The sequence below is a fragment of the Xiphophorus couchianus genome, chromosome 8 (assembly GCF_001444195.1).
Source record: "Xiphophorus couchianus chromosome 8, X_couchianus-1.0, whole genome shotgun sequence".
Taxonomy (NCBI): Eukaryota; Metazoa; Chordata; class Actinopteri; order Cyprinodontiformes; family Poeciliidae; genus Xiphophorus; species Xiphophorus couchianus.
The window spans coordinates 4999467-5023039 of NC_040235.1; the positions used below are offsets into that span (position 1 = coordinate 4999467).

At 39.0% G+C, this 23573-nt stretch overlaps 1 protein-coding gene across 5 annotated transcripts in view; it reads right to left on the reverse strand.

Moving 5' to 3' along the window:
- Positions 1 to 10716: 10716 nt before the first annotated feature.
- Positions 10717 to 23573, reverse strand: part of hecw1a (HECT, C2 and WW domain containing E3 ubiquitin protein ligase 1a) — a 68368-nt gene continuing 55511 nt past the window's right edge. For 3 of the 5 annotated variants that reach the window (XM_028025815.1, XM_028025814.1, XM_028025813.1), the window contains 12 exons: positions 23223 to 23319; positions 22706 to 22789; positions 21964 to 22070; positions 18665 to 18779; positions 18456 to 18569; positions 18219 to 18371; positions 17405 to 17503; positions 16970 to 17099; positions 14220 to 14366; positions 13527 to 13641; positions 11858 to 12056; positions 10717 to 11350 (listed from right to left, as the gene is read on the reverse strand). In XM_028025815.1, coding sequence (XP_027881616.1) covers positions 11239 to 11350; positions 11858 to 12056; positions 13527 to 13641; positions 14220 to 14366; positions 16970 to 17099; positions 17405 to 17503; positions 18219 to 18371; positions 18456 to 18569; positions 18665 to 18779; positions 21964 to 22070; positions 22706 to 22789; positions 23223 to 23319 — 1472 coding nt within the window. In that variant the 3' untranslated portion in view covers positions 10717 to 11238. The remainder of the gene's footprint in view (positions 11351 to 11857; positions 12057 to 13526; positions 13642 to 14219; positions 14367 to 16969; positions 17100 to 17404; positions 17504 to 18218; positions 18372 to 18455; positions 18570 to 18664; positions 18780 to 21963; positions 22071 to 22705; positions 22790 to 23222; positions 23320 to 23573) is intronic. The other 2 variants (XM_028025818.1, XM_028025816.1) reach the window with 1 other exon arrangement.

Consider the following 23573-nt stretch of genomic DNA (forward strand, 5'->3'; position numbering starts at 1 on the left):
AAGTCACTGATGCGTTTCAGGGCTGCACAGTGGCCAAAGTACCGTTGCCTTGCAGCTAGAAAGTCCTGGGTTTGAGTCTTTGTGTTGCCCTGCGATGGATCACCTGTCTAGGCCATACTCTGCCTCTTGCCCCCAAATCAACCTTTCTTTATGTTTTTTGTGTGAATTGTGACGTTTTCGTGCAATTCCTTTTAGTTTGGCATTATATTTGGCCTAAAACCGTCTCACTGCTAACGATTCTTAGTTGAATTTTCCCACAAGTCTGAACCGGAAGTGATCTGCACCATCTTAGTAGGCAAGTGCAGCACAAAGTGTAGATGAATCATGCCTTTGACAAAGAAAGGATATTGACACTCTCAACCAATGTGCAAGAGAAATATCAACAAAATTGCTGCTGTTGGGATCAACCCGTATGAAACAGATTATGGAAGCATGTCAGATGATGTAGACAACCTGCCTCCGATATTCTATTATGACAAAGTTCACTACTTTGTGAACATAAAGAGTGCACACTATGGCGGAAGTTCATGACCTGAAATCCACTGACACATACAATCAATGTTTCAACGGATTTTTTATTAAATCCGTTGAACATACAAACTCTTTGTGTGAATAAGAAGGTTCTGGTGACTGGCAGTGTAAGTACATGCAGTAACATACACATAGGCTACATGTCCGTCTTGGCTTGAAGATAAAAGCTACATTAGCTAAGCTAATTTAGCTAGTTTGGCAGTAAATACTACTGTAAATATCACTGATATTTATTGAAGTATTACACAGAGGTGAGTAGAGTACTCAAAAGTTGTGATTGAATAATAGTTATAATATACTAGGTAAGAGCAAGTAATAAGCTTGTGGTTTATTTCTTGTTGTCATAGCAACTCCATAGCAACTGCATACCAAGATGGCTGTCACCTACAAAGTTCCTGGAAGTGTGATGTCACATGAGAACTATGTATAACCAGCTTACAAGTAAAGTAGTTACATAGTGGCTTAAGGACAACAAGTCCTTGGCAGGCCATTAAAGACTAACTCATTATATTAAGAGTCATTGAGCAATGCAAACTATAATCCACTTGGTGTCATTGTAACACCAACCACATCTTGGTCTGTTGGTTGCTATGTTCTTTTTTTCATTCTTTTTATGTGAATAGAGAAAAATGTAAACTTAAATAACATTTAAAAAATAACAATATTAGATTATTACTTACCTGCGACAGACTGGCGACCTGTCCAGGGCGAACCCCGCCTCCCGCCTGGAACGTAGCTGGAGATGGGCACCAGCAACCCTCCCGACCCCATTAGGGACAAGGGTGAACAGACAATGGATGGATGGATGGATAGATTATTACTTATGTTCAGTATTAAGTTGTCTACATGTTGACTTTCACAGCTTCACCTGTCTGAAGGGCTGATTATGTTCAGATGAATCTAATAATTTCTGTTTAAAACTACATCTGAACAAGTTTTTTATACAGAAAATTTCTAGGCTGGTCAACCTCTTCACTTCTGATCTCTCTGCACAATAATGTAAAAACAACTAAAATTTTAACCCATAAACACTGAAGCTACAAAGATTGTAAAACAGCTTTTGGCAAATATGGCTTTGATTCTCCAGCAGAACTTCAAAGAAAATCTAGTGAAATTTCCTTGTAAGGATTCCCCCTACCCCAAAGATTAACATCTTTATATTATATTCCTACTCGACTGTGCATGTAGAATAAATCCCCAGAGCAGCAGCGCAGTAACAAAGTGATAATTTTATTAAGGTTCATAAACAGTTGTATGGCATGGTGGATATTAGTACAGCCTGAGTATTTAGCAACCCGTCATCACTTATTTCAGAACTGCACCTTTCAAAATTCTGCACAGATATATAACAGATAAAACAAGTATAACAAAAGTAAAAACAAAAGCTTCTGCATGCTTCAGTGTCACCTCACACAACATTTCCATCCATTAAATCATATTTTCTTTACAACTATTTTTATTGAATTCTGACTTTAAAATGTAAAATTAAAAATAAATTAATAAATGAATGTTGCTACAATTATCCATTCCCATACCTTTCTGTTGAAACCTCAACTGTTTTCTAGTTTATTCATTTGACATTTACAGGTCAGTGATAGTGGTACATTATATGAATGAATAAATGTTTATGCATTAATCTAAATTAGAACATAATGTATCAAAAGAGTATTTCTTATGGTTGCCAAAGAGCATCCATCAATCTTCCTCCAAAGCATAGAATATTCCAGCTGGATATGCAGTAGTGAAAGCTATGACAAGATGAGACATGTTGACATAGGAGATACAACAACTGAGGGTGCCTGCAGTGAAAGGAGTGGACAAAGGCAGTGGGTATCTGTGAGGTGACACAAAAACAACCATATTTATTGCATCTTGTGGAGATGCAATAAATATGATTAAGGCTTCAACAGAAGAAAGAGTGTGCGATTTGTAAATTAGTTTCCTCCAATTTCAATAAGTACTTGAGCTCACTTAACAAATGGCTTAGCAAAATATTTTAATCTCTTAATTTTACCGTCCAGTGGTTCTAATTTTAAAATGTCATCACATTTTCTGTTGCAAAAGTAACAAAATAAAAGTAAAACAAAAGTGTAAAAAGCCCAATTCCAGCTGCTCCCAGGGGAATACGACAGTTGATAAATTTTTTCACAGATTATTCAGAATTTACACAAATCTTGCTCTATTTGTCTACACTAATACACAGTGACAACAGTGTGGTTTAGGTCAGATAAAATGATTGTCATCATGTTAAGTACAGAGGGAATTGTTGGTTCAGTCTCTGGCAATTGGAAGAGGTTTTTAAATGTCTTAAGAAAACAAAATTGGGCCATCGTGTGGTGCAGTGGTTAGAGTGGAGGTCACAGACCTACACTGCCGTCCCAAGTGTGACTCCTTTCCTTGGTTTCCTTGCTGCATGTCTCTCCCCCCTTCCTGTCAGATCACTATTGAATAAAGGCCAGTAGTGCCAAAAACATTCTTAAAAAGAAAACAGAATTAATTGTAAGCTGTGATGGAAGGCAGACTTTCCCTCTAGCACAGCATTTTAGGAAACACAACCTACCAATTCTAGCAGATTGTCTGGGACAACTGAATTGCAGTGACTTGAAATTTTGACCGGATACAAAGTTAGCTAAGGTCTGTGTTCTATTTATATACTAATATGAGTTATACACATCTTCATATGAACATTAACTCTAACTATTCACAAGGAAGGATAGTTTACATTCGTCTGGATAAAAAGAAGGTCAGCAATAAGATGGGCACCCAGTTGGAACAGTTAAGTTTAGATGTAATTTGGTTCACAGTGACCAAATACTGATGGGCTTGTTCAGGTTTAGATTTTAAAGGAACTTGCAGGTCTCATAATGAGATCACAACATTCACACTGCTCACTTTGTAACATTTCTGGAACTGTTTCGATTCATGTTTGTCACACTGGACCAGGTTGTATTTAACAACCAAAGACCTGGTTATCTTTATTTTACCATGAGAGATTTTGCTGATGATAGAGTAAACCCATCTCATTGTGTCTTTGAGGCCTCCTCTTTGTCTAATGTTATGGGAGATCTTGTAGTTTATTAATCCAAGCCAAAGCGATACTCTATGGATTCCTACATGAGTTGTTGTTCCACATTAGAGCCGTTTGTCTTAAACTACTCATTCTCATCATGAGTCTCAAACTCGCCCAGGACTCAAACTTTTGTCACAGAACGTATTCAGTTCCTGACCTACCTCGGTCTTGTTCATTGTTATGTAACATCTAGAAATGTACTGTGATAGGGAGGAATTAGATTAGATGAGATTAGATTAGGACATGTGTCAAACTTTTTTGTCCCTAAAGACTGTAGTGTTTCACATAAATAGAACCTTAAAGGTAACTCTTGTGTGCTTTAAAAATTATTTTTTTTATCAAATCTGTTTTAATCTCTGTACTGCCAAATTACATCAATGTGAAAACATTTTTAATATGAATGCATTTTAAGAATTACTGAGTTATTTATTATTTTTTTAACAGTTTGTTAATTGGTAGTTGTTGTTTTTTTTTTCATTTAACCCTTTTATCATGAATGTCCTCATGATCTTGATAAGACCCAAAATGGAAATAACTCCTGAATTAGGATAATGGAATTGGTCAACTTTCACTTATTCAGCTGTGATCCACAGGTCTAACTCTGAAAATATAATATACTGCCCAAAAAAATCATTTGTTAGTTCTGAATGTGAGGCAAAAATATTGAACATCTTGTAATTTCTGTTTGCTGCGAGATTTTAAATTTCTTCCTTTTTCAGAGAACTTTCTCATTTATTGCCACTTCACCTTTCCTCTGCAGAGAAATAGCCTGCACTTTCCAGAGAGTGTTAAAATTTACTTTCTTTGAAAGAATAAGTACTAACAAGGGTATTCTGATTGTCTCTCATGTGATGAGATATCAATACTGCCAGTTTTTCTTTTTATTTCAGGCCCTTAGAAACTTTCTTGCTGTTTTCAGTGACTGTCAGCTGCTCCAGCAACTGTAGGTTACTCAGTTGCTGTAGTTCAGATGTTTTCACTGATGCACTCTGATTGGCCCCTTGTGTACATGCCAGCTCACTCTTAAGCCAATCTTTTGCTTATCTGAATTTGTACCCGATTCTATCTAAAATTAGGTGATGGTGAAAAGATTTCATGTCAGTGTATACTTTACAGCGCAGGTTTCTGATTTGGGTGACGTGGTACAAATGTTCACCACCCACCTCTCCACCCCGGGCCTACAATTGTTTAATAACAGTTTACAATGACAATTATATCTGGGTTAGCTAATTAAAGGGGAATGCACATTGACTGTACCACAGTGCATCTAGTCAATCCATGCCTGTCAGTTTGGACCTTTATCTCCAGTAAGAACTGTTTTGAGATAGAGAATAATGTTATTACCACAAATTATGATTCTCAAGCAATGCTCCTTCAAAAATCAGCTTTTTCTTCCAAAAAATACTTAGCTATGTTAAAATGGATTCTCTTTGGTAATAAATGCACTACTGCATAAGTTTTATGGAGATCTTTTCAAAATGTAGATTCCAGCGAGTGAATATCATCTATGTAATTTGGACCAATTTACATTTTACAACTTAGAGTAGTATGAAATATATACAGTACAGACCAAAAGTTTGGACACACCTTTTAATTCAATGAGTTTCCTTTATTTTCATGACTATTGACATTATAGATTCACACTGAAGGCATCAAAACTATGAATATTACATGTGGAAATATGCACTAAACAAAAAAGTGTAAAACAACTGAAAATACCCCTTATATTCTAGTTTCTTCAGAGTAGCAACCTTTTGCTGTGATTACTGCTTTGACACACTCTGCATTTTCTTGATGAGCTTCAAGAGGTAGTCACCTGAAATGGTTTTCACTTCATAGGTGTGCCCTGTCAGGTTAATAAGTGGGATTTCTTGCCTTATAAATAGTCATGAAAATAAAGAAAACCCATTGAATGTGTGAAGGTGTGTCCAAACTTTTGGTCTGTACTGTATATTGCCATAATTGTTTGCATAAATCTCTGAATTCAGGTGTTTGAAATGACTTCTATTCTCATATGTAAATAAAGTTCATCACAAAGGCACACTGCTTCTACAAACATAAAAATATGGGTCAGACTCATGGATTCCACTGTGTTATTGTCAAAGGGCAGCTCCTGTGTAATAAGGTCCAGCTGAATTTTTGTCACTAAATATTCTGATGTCAACTGTCACTAACATTAGAACAAAATGGAAGTTACTGGGAACCCATGAAGCCGTAGATCAGATACAATCAGAGCTGGGTCAGCAGATATATTGTGGAGAATTCTGTAACTTTTTATAAAGTCAATATCTATGGATATCCAAATATCATGCAGCCTTTAGATTGACTTGAGAGCAGTGAATATAAAACTTCATAGAATAAGTGACCATAGCTAACATTGTCAACAGCTATGCAAAACATCTGTCAAAAATAGGTGAGACAATTACTTATTTCCATGCATAGACTGATTAAAGAATAAAGTACTATCACTTTATTGAATAAATAAAAGTGGGAAGTAAAAATCATGGATTAGCATTGTTTACTCTTATAGAGGTGTGCAACTATGATTTTGATTACAAATAATTAAAATAATTAATGATTTATGTTTCTTTTAATAGTCTGCATTAAATTAAACTATGACGATGATGATTATAACTTAAGATATAATGGCCCCTTAGTTGTTAAGGGACAAATATGCAATCATTAGAGAAATAATTGCACATTTATTGCATATATCCAAAATGATTAGATTTTGGATGAAAGAAGTTGTGATTTTGACAATGATCTTGAAAACAGAATAACATATGTGCGTATGATTACTACTGCATCAAAGTGATGAGTGAATGACCATGTGATGCTGAAGCAGCAGGTCTCAATAGGAATGGAGCCAAACTACAGTAAGAGAACTCATTAGGTGCCATCTACGTCACCAAGTCAAGAAAAAAAACTTAAACTGTGGACTCTGTGCCCTGCGACAGACTGGCGACCTGTCCGGGGTGTACCCCGCCTCTCGCCCGGAATGTAGCTGGAGATAGGCACCAGCAACCCTCCCGACCCCATTAGGGACAAGGGTGAACGGAAAATGGATGGATGGATGGATGTGGACTCTGTCCAAGAAATCTGCAAGTGGTTTTCCAGAAGATCCAGCCTGACTGGGACATCCAAGACACTCAATTTCCATTTAGAATCCTACAATGTCAGCATTAGGGAAAGACAGATTAGGTTAAATTATTATTTTATTTTATTTTTAATCTATGAATATTCTCTGTCGCTAAATGATGAACTTGAGGAAACCCTCCAAGAGGAGTTGCAGCAGTTATTGCTACAAAGGGTTACCCAAAATGTTGTCATAGATGAAAATGAGGTGGCACTTCAAGTTCATGTGCGTGAAAAGGCAGAAAAGCAAATACTTCTGGCAATATAGTGTATTTAAACAGAAAACAAAATCAACCAAAACAATGAAATTCAACCAATCAAAAACAATGTAAATAACAAAGAAATTGTCTGTGGCAAGAAAAATCTCCTCAATGAAAATGACAGATATTTGCAACCTGAGCAGTTTTTCTTGCGGGCTTTCTTTTTTTTACTATATATAAAAAATGCAACATGATTGTAAAATGGTAAGTTTACTACCTCTTCATTTCAAAGACCATGAATAAATACTCCTGATATCTTTAGGTTTGTTAAAGCATCAAAATAATATTAATCAGACATGATGTATAAAACAAGCACTCTCTAGAATGCCAAGTCCACCTGACTGAGAAGACACTCACAAACAAAAATAAGCATACAAATAACTGAACCAAAAATGACGCCAGGTTTGAAACCCAGTAACCCCACACACCACGCCTGAGGCAGTAAGTTACTGAGGCACAGTTTCATTATTCAGAGAAACATGGAAGCAAAAACTAGGGGATGAATGCAGGAGTCTGCAGTGAGTCACCGTCAGAGACAAGATGACTGTGGTACATGTTGGAGTCAAAGTCTCTATTATTGCATACATTACACTGGTTTGTCCTGGAGCTCCGGTACATAGTGGTTTAGAAGGTAAATGTGTCCATTAATCTTGAGCCTTTGGACATTTGCATGCTGCTTTGCAACAGTTCAAAACATTTGATATGATGATGAGTGACAAGTTGGAGAGCAACGGCAGTCTGAGATGAAGCAGTCATCTGTGGAAGACTAGAACATGACAGTTCCTGTTCAAACAGCAGAAGAGCAGTTCAAAGCTGCAGCATCCCTCAACAGGTTGGTGAGTTTCTGAAATCCCCCAATTACAGCTTGGGACCGGACCATAAACAGCCATCGGCAAACCTTGGAGTGCACGGTTTGCCGATGCACTCCGATGTGTTGTGGGGGAGCACATCACTTATTGGACGATGTGATCCCCCAAGTTTCCATAGAAGGTCTCAGAAGTCCTTAAGTTGGAAATGATGGGAAATGATGACTGATTTAATCACATCATGGTCGTTTAGAAGTGCTTAGAGAGGAGGACTGTTGTGGAGGACAGCTGTCCTTAATGATGCTGTTTTCTCAAAGATGAAGTCTGTCTCCAGCTGATGTTTCTATGTTACACTGAACTTAGAGATCCAGACTGAAAAGCTGCACGTCCAGATATAGAGCATTCTGCATGACACCAGTTCTTTGTAGGGACAGAGGCTAAATTGTTTGTTTTTGTTGAGTTTATAACCATCCACTGAAATTAACTGTAACGGGTGATATAATAAAAGCCTGTTATTGTATGAATATTCTTTCCTGTTAAAATACACCGCTATGAGCATGTGTTTGTCTCTCTGTGTGAGTGTGAACTAGAAGACAAATTTTTGAAAGAATTCAAATTTGAGAGAAGAAAAAAAATAAAATCAGAAATTCTGATAGACAGCATTGAATATTCAGATTTTTTTTTAACTGTGAGGGGAGAATTTTGAGTGAGAACTGCACAATGTATCAGAGAAAATAAGAATTCATTCTCCTAAATGAAAACCGGTGCTCTTGCATTTTGACAAATGAACCTCCATGTAGCAGGACTTGGCCATGATGTCATCCTTCCAGAGATGTTGGGTATTTGCATCCAACTTCTTAGTACACCCACAAGACCTAAAACACAAATGTGATTGTTCACTAAGAGCAGAACCAGAGAACCCGAGTGAATGGCTTTAACCTATATGTATGTTAGAATATTCCCAGATTTATTTTAGGTTAAATTTATGTCTATATCTGATTAACTTTTTAAGATAAATTAATCTCTACATAGCTTAATAACAACAAATCTCTGTTTGGAAAGATCTAAATAAACTCATGGCATTTTAAATGGGTGCACAATTTTAATTACACTGTTGAGTGGATTATTCCTCTTATGTAACAGTACTGAAATAAAATGAACACTAATTCAGGTGTTCTTTTTATATAAAAATCTGAAGCTCTGCATATACTGTATGTTGGTCCAAAATTTATATGATATTGCTAAGGCAGAGTCAAGTTTCAACCTTTCCTTCTCAGATTTTATTTGCCAATTAATTTTCAACAATAAATAACAAGAGGTTTTTTCTTGATCCAAGAACTTAGCTATAATTCATCTAAAATGTTAGAATTAATCAGTTTGCGTTTAAAGGAGCAATCTGTTATTAGCGTGTTCAAAATTCTGTAATTGCTTCAGTTTTTAGTTTTTGTTAAGTAAAATCTCCTCTCCTTGGGCTGCCACGTATCGTGGTGGAGGGGTTAGAGTGCCCCAATGTTCCTAGGAGCTATGCTGTCTGGGGCTTTATGCCCCTGGTACGGTCACCCAAGGCAGACAGGCCCTAGGTGTAGGACCAGACAAAGTGCAGCCCGAAGACCCCTATGATGAACAAATACATTGGACATGGTATTCCCTCCCCCGGACATGGGTCACCGGGGTCCCACTCTGCAGCCAGGCCCGGAGGGGGGGCACGATGGCCGGGCTTTTACCCATGGAGTCTGGCCGGGTTCAGCCAGAAGAGGAGACATGGGTCCCCCCTGCCATGGGTCCACCACCTATGAGAGGGGCAAAAGGGGTCGGGTGCAAAGTGAGGTTAGTGGCGGCCAAGGGAGGGGGCCCTGGCAGACCCAAACATGTTGTGAGGGTCTGCTGGGAACGTCTGGAGTCCCCTGTGAGATGGAGCTTTAACTCCCATCTCCGGCAGAACTTTGAACACGTTCCAGGGGAGGTGGGAGACATCGAGTCTGAGTGGACTATGTTCCGTGCCTCTATTGTCAAGGCGGCTTATCGATGCTGTGGCCGCAAGGTTGTTGGTGCCTGTCACGGCGGCCACCCTCGAACCCGTTGGTGGAGACTTTCGGTGAGGGATGCTGTCAGGCTGAAGAAGGAGTCCTATCGGGCCTTTTTGGCCTGTGGGACTCTGGAAGCAGCTGATGGGTACCAGCGGGCAAAGCGGCATGCGGCTCAGGTGGTTGCTGAGGCAAAAACTCAGGTGGGGGAGGAGTTTGGAGAGGCGATGGAGAAAGACTTCCGCATGGTTTCGAGACGATTCTGGTCCACCATCCGGCGTCTCAGGGGGGAAAAGCAGTACGGCACCAACACTGTTTATAGTGGGGATGGTGTGCTGCTGACCTCAACTCGGGACGTTGTGGGGTGGTGGTCCCCCTGTTCAAAAAAGGTGACCGGAGGGTGTGCTCCAATTATAGGGGGGGGCACACTCTTAAGCCTCCCTGGCAAGGTCTATTCAGGGGTCCTAGAGAGGAGGGTTGGATAGTCGAACTTCTGATTCAGGAAGAGCAGTGTGGTTTTCGTCCTCAGCAGGGTCCTGGAGGGTGCATGGGAGTTCACCCAACCGGTCTACTTGTGTTTTGTGGACTTGGAGAAGGAGTTTGACCGTGTCCCTCGGAGAGCCCTATGGGGGGTTCTCTGGGAGTATGGGGTACAGGGGCCAGTTGAGGTGGCTCGCGCATCTGACCAGGATGCCAAGGGATGCCTTCTTGGCGTCCCTTAGTGCCAAGGAGGTGTTCTGGGCACATCAAACTGGGAGGAGGCCCCGGGGATGACCCAGGACACGCTGGAGGGACTATGTTTCTCGACTGGCCTGGGAGAGCCTTGGGATTCCCCCAGAGGAGCTGGAACAAGTGGCTGGGGAGAGAGAAGTCTAGGCCTCCTTTCTGAAGCTGCTACCCCGGCGAACCGACCCCGGATGAAGTGGAAGAAAATGGATGGATGGATGGAATATCGGTAAATCTAACAATGTCAACAATCTTAGATTTGTAGAAGTCTTATTTGAGAACTATTTTGTTGTTTTCCAGTCATATGGAAAACAGGCACTTTATCTGCCTGTTTTCCATTTATTATTTGTTACCATGAGCATTTTGGTATTTTGGAGGGCTGATCCACTTTGGTTCATGCAAATAAGAATTTTGGATTCCTTCATACAGACATAGACATAATGAGTTTTGAAAAGTCATTGTGGTGTTTCACTACCACTAATAAAACTAGAACTGTCATCATATGGCTGCAGTCAGAAACCTCCTTCTAGTGAACTGATAGTTGAACACAGAGAACCCAACCAGGCCAATTCACCAAATGTCTGTTACACTTCACAAATCTTTACAAGACTTGGAGCCAACATGGGCTGCTCTCCTTCCTTCAGCTTCCAGGCCTAGCCAGAGTGAAACCATTTGATTCCTATGGGTCATTCCAGGCCAAAAGTGCTGGTTTCCTCCACAGCGATGAGCAGCTTCTCATACAGAGTGGTGTATGAGGGGTATGGAGGAAGGTCAAGGCGGTTAAAGCAGGTGTGAGCCCTGAGAGAGAAAGTGAAATACACACAGTGACTGGTGTTGGTGACAGCTAGGGGTGAGGCATTTTATTCATTCAGAAGAACATACATGATGTTTCACTGTTCTCAAAATCACCCCTAAGATTTCAAAAAACAAACTGATCAAATAGCTCAGAGTGAAACCAAACAACTGCTTTGTGTTTTTCTCTTGCTGATGCTCTATTCTTCAGTTCCCAGTGGGGACAATGAAAGTGATCAGAAGTCAGCAAGACTCTCTGACTGAGAGGATTTCCTCATCCTGCAAGCAGCAGGGCTTCAGCTGAACCAAAAGCCAGTCCAGCTCAGACATAATAACCAGATGACATTTAGGTAAAGCTGCGGTGTCTAGCTTTTATAAAAGATATGTTTTTAAAACAAAATATTTTAAAGATTAATTAAAACTCAAAACAACTCTCTTTTTTGCAGATAAACCAAGATGGTTCTGTGCAAATTTGGATATTTTGGTGTAACTTTTTTTTAAACATTGATATACCTGGGTAGTGATGTGACTTTGCCCCACTTTTCAATGCAGAAACGCCGGAGGCCGTTAGATCCTCTTAGGGATGCAAAGCCTTCGTACGGCACACTGGACGTCCCTGTGACGAACTGCAGCAAGCGGAGACGCTGCTCATTGGTAAACCTCTCCACCGCTGCCCAGAACCATCGCATTACTATGTGGCCATCATGGTAACCTGGCAGGGATAGCACACTAATTGTTAATACAGTGACATGCTGGGCTGTAACTCCTGGAGATATAATTCTCCTTCTCAAACTATCATAGTTATTCCACCTTAACTTGACTCCTCTGTTGAAAACAATAAAGGATGATTTAAACTGATGGATGATAACACCACTTTCAAATAAAGGAAGCATTAACACTATAAAGAAGATACTTTTTTACCAAAATTCAATGATTAATTCAAAATGATCCTTGTTTTGAATATTTCATTAAAATATTTTCTACAGTTCTGAGCAGCATCTCAATGCTGGTGAGTTAAGAAATACACCCACTAGTAGAAACACCAGCAGAGAAGAAAGGAAACCAGATAATAACATCAGGACACATGCTCTAAGTTATCCTGTTTCTATTTATATCCTATTCTTATCTTGTTTTCTTCCACTATTACCAAAGATATCTATGTGTGATTCCAGATTAAAGGGACAGTATTATGTAGTTTCTACGCACATAGTACAAACAAGTAACTATGTTAATGTTAAAATTGGCCTTTGTCCCTTTAAGGCAGGGGTGTCAAACTCCAGTCCTCAAGGGCCGCTGTCCTGCAGTTTTTAGATGTGCCACAGCTACAAAACACTGGAATGAAATGACTTAATCACCTCCTGCTTGTGTAGATCAGTTCTCCAGAGCCTTGCTAATGACCTAATTATTCTATTCAGGTGTGGTGCAGCAGAGGCACATCTAAAAATTGCAGGGCAGTGACCCTCCAGGACTGGAGTTTGACACCTGTGCTTTAAGGAGCTCCTGCTCTTTCTAACATGTTGCCTGCAGCATGTCATCACAGTTTTATGAGAGCAAGCGTTTAGGCACCCCAGAATGGTTGCCATGGGAGATTCAAGGATTTCTTAAACATGCATGAAAAAAAATCAAGGCAACACTTTAGGTAGATTTTTAATAAGGGAATGACATAACATGATGTAAATCTCTCAAAACATAAAACCCTGTTTCACTACAACAACAAAAATAAAAAAATAAAAATCTAATCAGAGTGTACAAAAACGTTTTAAAACCGATCATTTTTTGCGATGCTGCTCAACTCCATTCCATCTTTGACCTCTGTGTTTTCTGTTACAGTTGAACATTTTATTTTTCATACCACTCTGTTGTTCTTGTTTAATTTTATTGTTTTAGTTTAATTATTTTGCTATTTTGTAAACAAGTTCCAGTTTTATTGTTTGTTAATACTGATGGCCTTTACATGCAATAACCGGTGAAAAAAAGAGGATACTGCAAGACATCAATTTCATTTACATATGCATTTGTACTTTTGTTGCATCCCCCAACATTGACAACAGGATTCTTACTTTTTACCACAAAAAACAAAGCAAACAAATGAGTGTGTCTAGGCCTAAATGTCAAGTATGTGACTTGAGTTGCACATATCTTGTCTGGAATCTGGGAGTGAAACTGAACAGATGACACAGACCTCCTCTGTACTCCGTGTTGCTCCTCCAGTCACTGAGATCGATCTCAACCGTCCCAGCAATGACCAGCTCCAACTCCCGCGCATCAAACACCGACACTAGCCTGGAGTCCACCACCTGAGCAGGAGCACAGCGGAGACAGTTGGTGCCGGAAGCCGAGCAGTTTAGGATCAATTTATCACATTCCTGATTGAAGTTTAGCTGTGAATAATAACCCTTTTGAAATTGTATTTAGTTTTTTTTTTAACAACTTGAATGTAATATAGTGAAATATATGCTCATTCTCACACAGATGACAAATAACTTCCCTAAAAGTTAATTATTTTGAAATCCAAATCATGTGCACAGACCAACTTTATTTTTCCAGAAGAAAATCTACTTGATAAAGGTCAATCTTTTTTCAATATTTAAAAGCTCAAATGGAGTCTCTAACTCTTTCAGAATATTTACTCAATAACTATATTTCTGTTACCATCTATACATTTTTGGATTTGAAGACCGACAGACAAAAAAAAAAAGATCTTTTGCAACATTATGACATTAACAAATAGAAAAAGTATCCTTACATAAAAACAGGAGAAGTTTAATCTATTTTAATGTCTGACAGTTAGGAAAACAATGTTATGGATTGTGTGTTTTTACAGTGTATCCCTTTGGTTTAGAGCAGTGGTGTTTTAGTGAGAACTCATGCTCACCTCATAGAAGCCTCTGACCAGTGCCTCCGTCTGCTGCACCACCCCCCTCTCCACTCTCCACTTCGCCATTCGCTCAATGTAATCCTTCTTGTTCTTCTCCGTCACTTGGAGGTGGTAGCCACCTGACTTCAGCTCCCGCTCTGTCACCTAGCAACACAGCCACAATGTTTCCAAAGGCGAGTTTAGAAAACTGATTTAAACCAGATATAATACCAAAGTGGAAACAATATGTACCCCTCTAGCAGATCCATCTCTTTTTAGGCACTTTTGCATTGAAGAGCTCATTCTATTAGGAGTGTGTTAGAATCAACAGCTGTACTCAACATAAAAGCAACGTATTTAACATAGTGATTAAATAACATTTCACATTCACATCAAAGCATTGGGAACACTGCACATTCTATAGCCAACTAAAGCATGAAAAAACCCCAATATAAACTGTTACCATTACACAGAGAGTGAGGACACATGAATGTAATGGCTGTTCAAACTTGTTTTAATTGAAAAGTGCTTAAAGTTTTGTTAAGTTGCACAAAATTCGAGACCAAACTTCAGCTTTAGGAGAGAACAAACACAGCTTTAATTAATATTTGCAAATGGAGAAAACATACAAAGCTCACATCTCAGTGAGAATCGGATGAGTTCTGACTTGGAGTTGAACGTCCCCTCTTCTAGATAGGATACATCACACATTACTTAGTCACACCCCCTGGCTCAAGTGTCAGGCAAAAATCTATAAGTTACTTATCTGTAAGTTTCAGTTGAGCAGGGTTGCATACACATTCACAATTCAACTTTAGGCATTATCCAAAAAAGCCTCTCTGCTGATGGCTAAACAGATACTAGTAACTGAACTTCTACAAAATAGGCTTATCACCTTAGCCATGTCTCACATTTCTAACCGCTGAACACCCTGTTCTTAACTTATTTGAGGAGGGTCAGAAGAGCATATGTCCTGTTGAGCTGCAACTGAGTGCAAACCTTTAATAAAAACATCATAAAGTGTACACTCAAATTTATTTAAACATTATTACTAAATTTTTCCTTTACAGTTTTAGCTTTTGTGGGAATGACTGAACTGAGTTAGTTGTATAAGCACTATTTCAGAGACTGCTTTACTTTTGTGCTGTGTGGTATCAAGACACTTCAGAAGGTACTTTTTTACACGCCATTTGTTGCCTTTGTCCTTGAATAAGGAGCAACTGTTTAGAAACTGGTGTTCACACAATTAATGGCAAATCAGTCACAGATTAAACTACATATGCCATTAATTTGAACAAGCTCATTTCAATAAATGATTCAGTGTCACAAAGTTATGGTAGTATATGACAACTAATAGCTAATTATTGGCCATGTATAAATGTATTTTCCACCACAAATAGTGACTGATCTAATTAGATATGTTGAGATGCTATTTCTTTGGAATATTTATAGACAGATAGCAAATTAAGGGGTTATTGTCTTTCCACTCGGCTCCTGTTAGCATTGCAGCCTGCAGCATTGCCATTATTCTTGCAGACAGAGCCATGGGGTGTTTATATATTTTTTGTCCATAAGGTAAAGGCTCAACCTTTGGAGGGCGTGTTTTTCCCATTGAAACAATCTACTTTGTTGATTCTTGTTTTTTATATTGTAAAAAGATGATTTTGTAATTTACCATTTTATCACTTACTAGTCAACATAAATGGATTCTGTTAGTGTGCAGTTGGTCCTACCCCATGTGTCACCCCATTATGTGCTCTGTTCCTCACTATTGTGGGCGGGACATGAGCAGCAGCAGCTGTGGTCAACTCTCTGCTGATGTTTGCAGACATTCAGTAATGTAGAACCTCGAGGTTCTGGTCCTGATGGACTAAAACAAATCTGGATATTTAATTTTGTCTTATAGAAATTTATTGCTGGCCCAAAGATAATAAAGATAAAGGCTCAGATCAGTTGATTATTTTTACTGTGCCTATAATTACGGTCTGGCACTTTATTTTTTAAAATGTGCAACCCTTTGGATTTTGGTAATGCAGTCAAAAGATATAAACCAATAGCAACCAATAGTCATGCATAAACTTTATTATTATTTTTTAATTCACAAGTTAACATTATGTAGTTCCAGTGTTTCACACTGTTGACGCAAAACAGCAGCAACGTCATAAAATTGACCACATCTGCAGTGTGTCTCTCTTCTTTATTACAGTCCATATTAAGAACCGCTTGCCGGATTGCAGCGCTGCGAATTCACAGTCATTCTACTGCAAATGTTACAGTATGTGTTCCTGCTGGTGCTCCTGATTAAACTCATAAATAAACTCCATACTGAGCAGCTCTCTGATAGATGGCATGTCAGTGGTCCACAGTTAAATGCTAAATGTTGTTTGCTGTTTTCAGTGACATAAATCATGAGCCAATCAGTCAATGCGGTCAGCTGTTAATCAAATAGTTTTGGTGCCGTACCCTGCTCAGTGCTGCTAGTTCTACTCCTGAAGTAGGTATAAAGTTCGGAGAACAGCCGGGCTGAGCCTCGTCGGATTTGCTAATGAAAAATTAATTGGGCAGCGGCGAACCGAGACCTAACTTGTTAGAGGTGGCCTAGTGGAAAAGTGTCTCAAGTGAGTACAACCTTTCCATGCACTCCAAGTTCATCTAAATTCATTAAACTATGAAAATTACTTGAATAGCATGTCTAATTACAGATGTATATCTTTAAGAAGATGGTTTACTTAATACATTTTAATTGATGCTGGCAGATGTGTTCTAACCTGGCCAAAAACTTCCTCGTTCACAGTGAAGGTGAGGTCCAAGATGTCAGTGATGTCATTGTCTTTCATCCACTGGAGAGACTGGTGGAACTCCTCATCCAGGTACTCCAGATCAGACAGGTCTGTGGGCCTGCAAGACACACACAACTCAATTTGACAGTCCACACTGCTGCACTGGGGTCAGGCAGGTTATCTGCATTACATACATGTTGTGGTCTTGGAAAGAAGGGAAGTTCAAATGAGGCACATTTTTAGCTTTCCATGGCTTCTTTAATAAATCCTTAAACTCTAATATATCAGTGATTTAAAAAACTGACATGTATCACTTTGTCAAATTCCAAATCTACCATGAGGAATTACTACATCTCCAAAAATGGGAATATTTTCATATGTGGTACATGTTGAATCAAAATGACACATGCATGTTGTACTGACAGTCTGAGCAGAGCCTTGTAGAAGGGTCTGGTGAAGAAGGCATCCAGCAGGTACTGGTGGATCAGAGCCAGGCCGAGAATACGGCCACTGAAACGGAACCTGAACCAGACACACATGCATTAGATGAAATGAAAAAGTTTTTGTATCCAGATAATCATAATTTGATAGTATAAAGAAGGGAAGCTACAGAATAAAACACCAACATCACATCTGACTGGTCATGTATGTGTTGTATATTCTACCGTCATTCAATGTTTACCTTCAAATGTTTTCACATCTTGTTGTGTTACCACCACAAAGTTGTATTGGATTTTATTTGAGAGACCAACGTAAAGTAGTGCAGCAATTTGGAGTGGAAGGTTAATGATACATGATACTACTTTGTGTCGCATGAACCAAAATCTAAATAAGAAAATATTTGCAAAAAACAATAAAGTATATCTGTTTGAACATTAAATATCTTGTATTTGTAGTGAATTCAATAGAATATAGGTTGAAAAGTATTTGCAAATCATCATATTCTGTTTTTATTTTTACACAATGTTCCAACTTCATAGGAATAGGGTTTGCACAAAGACAGGACACAGTATTAAAACAAGTAGTACAGTTTGAGGTTTATGAATGTTTGTGTAATTTATTCATAATGTTTAAAACCATGTAAGATTTTTATTCTACATCATAATTACCGGTATGTACCACTTTGTCTTGTCACATTAAAATCTTGAATGCTTTTGCATAGTCGATTATTGGTGTTAGTCACAGTTAGTGAAAGTTTTTAGTAATCTAAATCCCAATTTGTTAAAGCTCTACTTACCATTCCAGATGGTTCTCAACAAAAGCTGACATGGGGCTGATCTGAACGGTGTATGTGTCATTGGCTGAGTATTCGAACAGACCATAGTATGGATTAAAGAGCTCCTGGGAGAGCAGGAAGAAGAATTCCCTGGATGGACCGCTGTAATCTAATCTATAGATGACAAGATAAAGGCCGTCCTCATATTCAGTTCAGAAACATACACAGAGCTGTACGGAGTGGCGAAGCAACGCTTACCCTTCTTCCCCTAAAAAGGTGACATAGAGTTTGTTCCTCTGCAGCTCTTTGCGTGAATACGCCATCACTTGGTTGAAGGTTCCCTCCAGCAGGTGTTCTCTTCGTATCAGCAGTCTGTAAGAACACACCAAACACAGCACTTCCTTTGATCCAATTGCATTTCAGCTTCAGTTTGAGGTCACAACAAGGTGATGAGTGCTTGTTCTTACTTGATCTTGCCCGGTCCCTGGCCATAGCCTTTAGCCTCTAGTTTGCGGTAGAAGTTTCGCAGCTTGGCTTCAAAATCTCTGCGATAAGGAGCTGGGGCCCTGGCTCTCTGCAGACCTGCAGGTGTACACATGAAACAAAACCTCTCTTAAAGAATAACTTATTATTTTCAGTCTTTGATGTAGGTACTACATTCCTCATAACAACACCTCCATGCTGTTCGGGGCTATTTCAGCTCAGCCAGTAATTCTCTGTATTTTGTTTACAGACCTCATGATACCTGATGTAGACATGACTATGATCACTGTGCCTTATTGATACTAACCTGAAGAAATTATTTCCCAGAAGCTTGTAATGCTCGGGTTGTATTTAAGGGAGGAGAGGAGGCGGCAGACTCGTCTGGGCGATCAAAAACGCACAGCCACACTGGTACTGGGAATTTCCACAGTGTTGTCTTTTAATAAACTCTCTTCACCAACCTTACAAGCCCGGTTGAACGGCTGCTATAATATCAAACATGCAAATTAGCAGAGTCCAAACAACCCGTAACATTACTAAGGAAAGCTAACCTGTCGTAGCACGTTTCTCCCACACTCTCTACAGAGAAGCCGTGGCGCATACTTGTGACGTCACTAGCAACACTAGAGTGTCTTAAAGAGACACTACACAATTACGGCTGTTACAAGCTCTGAATAACCAAACTTCATCATGCATCAGATATCTGATTGGTCCTAGGCCTGTCATGATAGCAAATTTTGCTCAACGATTAATTGTCTCAAAAATTATTGCGATAAACGATAATATTGTTTGAAGACCTTTTTACACTGATTTAATGGAAATGACGTAATAATGCATGCGATTTCCTGCCAAAGATAGATACACTTTATTTTCAAAAGAACATTTAACACTTGAGCTGATAAACAAAATAAACAAAACAACCAAAAACAGAAATAAAATGGATTCTCAGTCTCCATTAACAAAAAACTCAATTGAAAAAAAACAACTAAACAACATAAAGCCAAAGTGGAAATAAATACTGCATTCAACCAAAAGAGTGCAGATTATGAAGTCTGTATATTATGTTGCCCTTCAGTAATAATTAGATTTAAATAGAGAAAATGGGCACATCCGACTACCTGATGCAATAGTTCACACTACGGGATTTTTTGCTCCTATTTTCCCCTTACAACAATCTTAGAACGTTGGTCTTTCTAAGATTGTGTGGTGTGTTACGGTAGATCGTTGTTGCCGCTCCGATCCAAATCAGGAGTTTTCCCACAGGAAGCGTTAACGCAGCCTGTTGAATGTGACAGGTAGCCAATCAGAAAGCGTGGACTCCCTCTGTGCTTTCTGAGGGGAAATTACGGAGGGGAATCCCAAACAGCTGACAGACGCAACCCGAAGTCCAGCGGACATTGGAGATGATATGTGGAAACAACATTAATGTCTATTCAGCATGCAAAGAATATAGCAATGACAAGGGGAGGAGTTGGAGTGAAATTGCTACCGCAGTTGCAACCCGGTAACGTTTCAGCTGTATTTCGTTACGTAAATAGGTTATAATGATTTTCATTCAGTCAGGATTTTACGCTGACACTAGCCACATGCATTGCAGGTAGATTGTAGTAAAGCATTGATTAATGCCTGGTTTTAAAATTAGTTCACTTAACTTTTAGTCATTATTTTGTGCCCATTGTTGGAAACCACACGGCAGAAACGAACCGATCGAACCGATATACCTAGGATTTCTGTCGGCTAATGTGTGATCTGTCAGGTTTTGAAAATGGGCCCAGCTGTAAGATCGTGTCATGGCGCTGGGCTTTACACTAAGTAAAATGAGGAAGGGGGAGTCAGTGGAGAGCACCGGAGTTGAGCCTTTTTTCATTCGGTGTCATCAACAGAAAGAGAAAAAGGCCGGAAGAGACGATAATGCCGATAATTAAAATGACGTCGATAGTTTTAATTTATCGTATGCCACAGGCCTAATTGGTCCATATGTTCCTAACAGCTTTTTGCTCTCATACTGCAGGTTTACTGCTGGTTCCCAGAGCTTCTAAAAGTAGAAGCTGAGTGGGGCAGAAGGATCTGCCTGGAAGGTAGATCCCAGGCAACCAGTTTTACTAGGAGAACACAACTCCAATGAAATACAACATTTTAAGATATCTTGGATGCACAGGCTGTCTAACAGTCAGCATTGTAAATCTGTATTTTCAGTCATTTGTCTTTCAGGTCCCATATGAAGCTTTTACGTCTTGTTAGCCTACTGATTAGTGGTTTGCTAATGATCCACATTTGTTCAGTCCTAATCTTTTGAGTTCATTTTTGCATTTTCAATGAGGAAATACTCTTAATTCCAACATGAGTGTTTTAGAAATAAAATGAAACTACTCATAGCATCAGGGTAAATACAAATCAGTAGGGACTAAAGATAATCACCCATGCAGTAATTATACAATAGGTTTGAACCTACAGTATTTGTAAAGTTAAGTCCATGAGGTGGCAGTGCAAATATTTCAGGATTTGTTTGCCTCTTCCCTCGGAGTCAGTAATCTTATGTTGTCAGGTTGTCACTTTAAAATCAGACAGAAAAATATCTTTGCTGTCTTCTGTAGATCTGTGTTGAAAACTATGCGGGCAAAGTCACCAAAATATAAATAAATGTATGTTTGGTGGTTGAATCCCAACTATTTCCAGGTATTTAATTTATCAAAACACAAGTGTTCATATACTGGAATTGCCCATTTTGCATACATTTGTTAATCCATCCAGGAACTTCAAACATTTTTGTCCCCAAATCTAAACTGGCATGATGCATTTTCATTCTGTCTTCTCTGTGCCTCTGAAAGAAACAATTATTCAATATTATGCAGTAGACCTGTTGCTGAGTCAGGACTGTCCACCCAGACTCGATCAGTAAAACTCATTTCGGTTTTCCTTTTCAAGAAAAGGGGGAAAAAACTTCAACATTGGGTTCAAAGAGTCAGTTTAGCATGAAATACTTTTTCCCTGACAATTGGCTCAGTAGTTTGACATCAAAACCTACATTCATCTTGCCCTGGTGTGTGCTGACAGCTTTTCCACTTTATGTTTTTCCCAAAGACAATAGAACAGCAGAGAAAGAAGAGCAATTATAGACTAAAGTTTGATGCTGTGACCCAACTTCCTTTTTTAGAATCTCCCTTCAGTATATACACATGCGTGCACACCCCCACACGTGCGTTGTGGCCTCCAGTAGATGTGCCAGAGTGCATTAAGAAAGCCCTGATGCCAGAATGATACATGAACAGTTAAAAAAACCAACCAGGAGAGCTCTGTGGGGAGGAAGCGGGTGAACAGCGAGGGGAGAAACTGAACCCAGGGTGGACGGCATGAGGTGGAATGTAAGACATGATTTCCTCTTCATATAAACTGCAAAGACAGAAGCAGAAGAAGATACATTATTACAAAAAGTCGGAACATAATGTTGTGTGGACATGGGTCAAGTTGATAAAAGGTTTTAAAAATTTATTATCACATCATGTCTGATGCAGGTTTTGCTCTGAAATTGATTGACCTTAATAAAACCTGGAACTTGATTAGTTCCAGGCAAGTCTGCCTGCGGGTGTTTTGAGTTATTTATGAATTTATAAAGTGCAGATTCTAAGCTTTCTTAGAATCTAAGAAAGCTTAGATTTCTTAGATCTAAGCTTTCTTAGTGTTTCTATGTCAAACACATAGAAATTCTAAGATCCAACTTGGGAGTCAAGTTGTGTTTGACCTCTAGTTCCAGAGAAACACTTCTGAAGAGCAAATTACTTTGGGAAAAGTTTGAGCTCCTGATTCTGTGAGAGCACTTTAACCTCCTCCTGTCCTAACCTTAATGTGCAGCAGTTCACAAAAGGTGATAAAAACATGGCTGAGCAAGACCAATATGACAAGCTCATTTAGAAATGAGGGCAGTTTTAAAAACTCTAATGCAGAACTGGATGAACATTCTGGTTCAATTCTGTGAACAGATGATGACTTGTACCAGCTCTGCAAATGTGACCTTCATGAAGTTTTACCTTAGCAGGATTACAAGGTCTGCATCACATGACAGCTTCTCCACACCCTGAGTACCTTCTGTCCGGATGTAGTGCACCTTTTCTCTACATCAAAAAGACATAAAGATAAAAAAACATTATTTATACAATAAAGTAGTTTAATTTCACTTATGAAATAGATATTAACTAACATATATTTGGGATACTTCTTCTGCTTAACTACAAAAGACTTTGATAATGTTCAGTTACCATGCAGCCTTCATTGGTGCTATTAACATAATAACAACATGGGATTTTAGGACACGGTGATCTTAACATCAACAGAACATCAAATCTATGCGTTAAGGGATTTGCCCAACTGCACATATTGTAGCTAAAATCTGTGTAAAAAGATGATGTTGGAACTAAAAGACTTTTTCTTCACTTCTAGCAACCAAATTTAAAGAAATGTAAAATACTTGGATTTTATACTACAGAAACAACTCACATTTTTCTGGTCATACTTTGCAGATGTAGTTCCCTTTTTGTCTATGCTTACCTTAATGCGTGGTTTCTGCTTAGACTGGGCTGGCGCTCCTGCAGCATGTCAAATATGTTTGGCTGTCGTAGGAATGCCACTATCTTGTCATTGTAAGCTATAACAGATACACACAGAAATTACAAACTGCTAACTGGTATACATTGCAGTTAAAAATGTTTACTCCCTGATTTCATATTTCCTCTGTTTTCAAACCTAATTGCACCTGTCTCTTGTTTCCCCTGATTGTCTCCCTGTCTATTTAATCCCACCTGTGTTCCTTGTTGAGTCCTTGTCAAATCTGTTGTGTCAAGCTGTCTTGCAGTCAAGTCTTTTGTCAGATGTCTACTGTACCTGTTGCTACCAGTTTTG